This window comes from Mya arenaria, chromosome 11 (assembly GCF_026914265.1).
Source record: "Mya arenaria isolate MELC-2E11 chromosome 11, ASM2691426v1".
NCBI classification, from domain to species: domain Eukaryota; kingdom Metazoa; phylum Mollusca; class Bivalvia; order Myida; family Myidae; genus Mya; species Mya arenaria.
The window spans coordinates 42,510,148-42,513,074 of record NC_069132.1 but is presented as its reverse complement, the minus strand read 5'-3'; the positions used below and the strand labels follow the sequence as shown (position 1 = coordinate 42,513,074).

The 2,927-nt window shown below is 37.8% G+C and overlaps 1 protein-coding gene across 1 annotated transcript; it reads left to right on the top strand.

Moving 5' to 3' along the window:
• Window positions 1-206: 206 nt before the first annotated feature.
• On the top strand, window positions 207-2,150 carry LOC128208197 (uncharacterized). Its single transcript, XM_052911640.1, has 2 exons — window positions 207-755; window positions 1,125-2,150. The coding sequence occupies exons 1-2, from the start codon at window positions 276-278 to the stop codon at window positions 1,677-1,679; spliced, it is 1,035 nt and encodes a 344-aa protein (XP_052767600.1). The 5' UTR covers window positions 207-275; the 3' UTR covers window positions 1,680-2,150.
• Window positions 2,151-2,927: the final 777 nt, after the last annotated feature.

The following is a 2,927-nucleotide window of genomic DNA, read 5'->3' as shown; positions in this document are numbered from 1 at the left end:
TCTTTAAGTAAATAAATTATTCAAAATAACTAAAATGTCTTTATTCCTCAACCACATAGTGATGTGGGCTATATAGGAATCGCCTTGTTTTTATCTAACATGAACTAGTTAAACGTTAAATGTCGATGTACTAGCTGATAAAGTCTGCTCGCGATAGAATACACAGTTTTATATATTCTATTCTACTTCCCCTTTACCTCGGATAGACAAAGGAATGTTATGATTATACAATATAACAAGTGATTATGAATTGCTAGTATTCAATACACTATCGGATGTCTACCGAAAATAACGCGACGGAAGGTTGGATTCTGGAGCAGAATTGCCGGCCCGAGTGGCCGCGATGGACATGTCTTACCGCAAACGTATGTGGCCTGTGCAGCACCGCTATATGGTTTATCGTCCTGCTGCCACAAGTGTGGAAAAACTTCCAGCGCCGATCCGTTCGCGGTCTCAGTGTTCTTTGGGCAACTGCTAACTTTACGGCGTCGCTGATCAATCTTTTCTTCGTGTTCCTGTACATACAAGTTCCGTTGTACTCCCAGATTAGCTCTGTGTACTCACCAATACTGGAGATCACTTTGCTAGTGCAATTTTGGATGTACGGAACGCAAAACCGGAAGGAAAAGATCTTCTATGCAGCGGGCTGCCTCCTACTCTGGGTAGCCGTTGTTGCCGTGGAGATCATTTTCCACCTAGAAGATTTTGTGGAATACGCGGCAATCGCGCTCTGGAGTATCGAAACCTTTCCACAGGTAATGTAAGCATTTGGAAATATCCGTATTCGTTTGGATAAGGTATGATAAGAACGCTACACTTCACATATTCATTTTTTAGCTTGGCTTAACAAGTAACAACTGATTTTTTTCAATTTTTGGTTGAATTGTCCAAAATGCAAGAGTAAGAGCTAGGGCTTCAAGAAATGAGCTCTTTGATATAAAAGGCAAATTTGAACCGACCTTGAAGTCTCTTTAACCATTCGTTTTGGTCGGTAGCCTGTTCTTATTGAGTTACTGAAAACGCTGCAGTTATATCTTTTATATCTTTTTTGTATTTTCTTGTCCATCTACATACGGCCTTGCAAGAATTATGATATTGTATTAAAGCCTCATTTTCGTTCAAAGGTTATCCTGAACATGAAGTTACAGTCCACTAGTGGACAGGCGACCAGCTCCGTTGTCATAGCGATGGTTGGCAAGACAACCGACTTTCTATCAACAAACGGTCTGGTGATGCCACTGCAGTACGTCATTATGTGCTACTTCTCAACAAGCGTTGCTTACGTTAACGGTATCCAAGTTGCCTATTACTATGGCAACGACTTTCTCTTACAGGACCGGAAGTTACAATCAGATATAAGAATCGACTCTATGACCGCAAGAAATGTGAATGGAACACCGAAAACAGGCATGGAAAAAGCAAATGAAGTAAACAACATGTCGGACACAAATGACAACATTAAAAGCAACTCATTTGAGAACGTTGCTCGAGCAACAAGTATTTGCATTCTTTTCGTTTTGCTGGCCGGTTGTGTGGTGGGATTTTGTTTCAACCTTCAGTCCTTTTTTGGACTATTTGGACCGATTTTCATTTTGTCTGTTCTTGTTGCTGCAAAGTTTTACATTAACTTTTGTAATAGAAAGTCTTATAAAGTCAGGGCCTTTTTAACTAGACGGTAAATTTGTATTCGAATTGCTTGTGAACATGATTTTTAATATTAATCGCTAAAAACGACGCAATGCAATACCAGGTTTTTAATTTGTGCCGGAAATCATGAAATTTGGCAACTTTGTGTTTATTGGTATGTAATACTGAGATTGACCTTGCCTTATTCGTACCCTAAATCCCCTTATTCAATATACCAAGTTTAGTCATTTTAACGTCATTCTTCTAGTTGTTGGTAAAAAACTGTTATATCCGTGCTGGCATTGTATTTTATTCGATTTATATATCCATTCTATGTTACATACATTCTATGTTATTCGGCTTATTCAATTCGAATGTTCTTGACATTGACCACCGTAACCCCAAATGCAATCCCGTAGTACACCAATAGCAATAAATGTCTACACATGAGTTTCAAAGACAACAACTTGCATCCTTATCTATTCCTTTCTACCTAAAGCTATTGAGCAGAAACCAGTTTTCGATTTTTAATGACTACTGCCTTGACCCCACCAACCTATAGAGCAATAAAGTAATGTATTTACATATACGAAAGTTTCCTTCACAACATGATTCATTACGATACACCAATTGTATCTAATGTTATTTGACTGAACCTATTTTTTAGCTCGACTATTCGAAGAATATGGAGAGCTATACTACTCACCAACGTGGCGGCGTCGGCGTTGGCGTCACACCTTCGTTAAGGTTTTGCATGCAAGCACACATAGGTCAATATCTCAGCAACTACATGATGTATTGCATTGAGACTTTATATAGTGGTACTCAACCATCCAACCTACTTAATTTACCAAGTAAGATAACTCTTGTTTGCATTTAATGCAAATAATTGCCCTTTATTATTCAACTTAGAAATTCTGGTTAAGGGTTTGCGTGCAAGCACACATAGGCTAATATCTCAACAACTTCTTGAGGTTTTGCATTGAGACTTGATACAATGGTACTCAACCATCCAACCTACTTAATAAACTAAGTTAGATAACTCTTGTTTGCATTTAATGCAATTAATTGCTCTTTATTATTCGCATTACAAAATTCTGGTTAAGGTTTTGCATGCAAGCACACATAGGTTAATATCATACCAACTACTTGAGGAATTGCATTGAGACTTGATATAATGGTACTCAACCATCCAACCTACTTAATTAACCAAATAAGATAACTCTAGTTTGCATTTAATGCAAATAATTGCCCTTTATTATTTAACTAAGATATTCTGGTTATGGTTTTGCGTGTAAGCA

Coding starts and splice junctions, on each gene's coding strand:
- LOC128208197 (XM_052911640.1), top strand. CDS start 276: ATGTCTACCGAAAATAACGCGACGGAAGGTTGGATTCTGGAGCAGAAT. Junction 756..1,124: donor GTATCGAAACCTTTCCACAG/GTAATGTAAGCA, acceptor TTTCGTTCAAAG/GTTATCCTGAACATGAAGTT.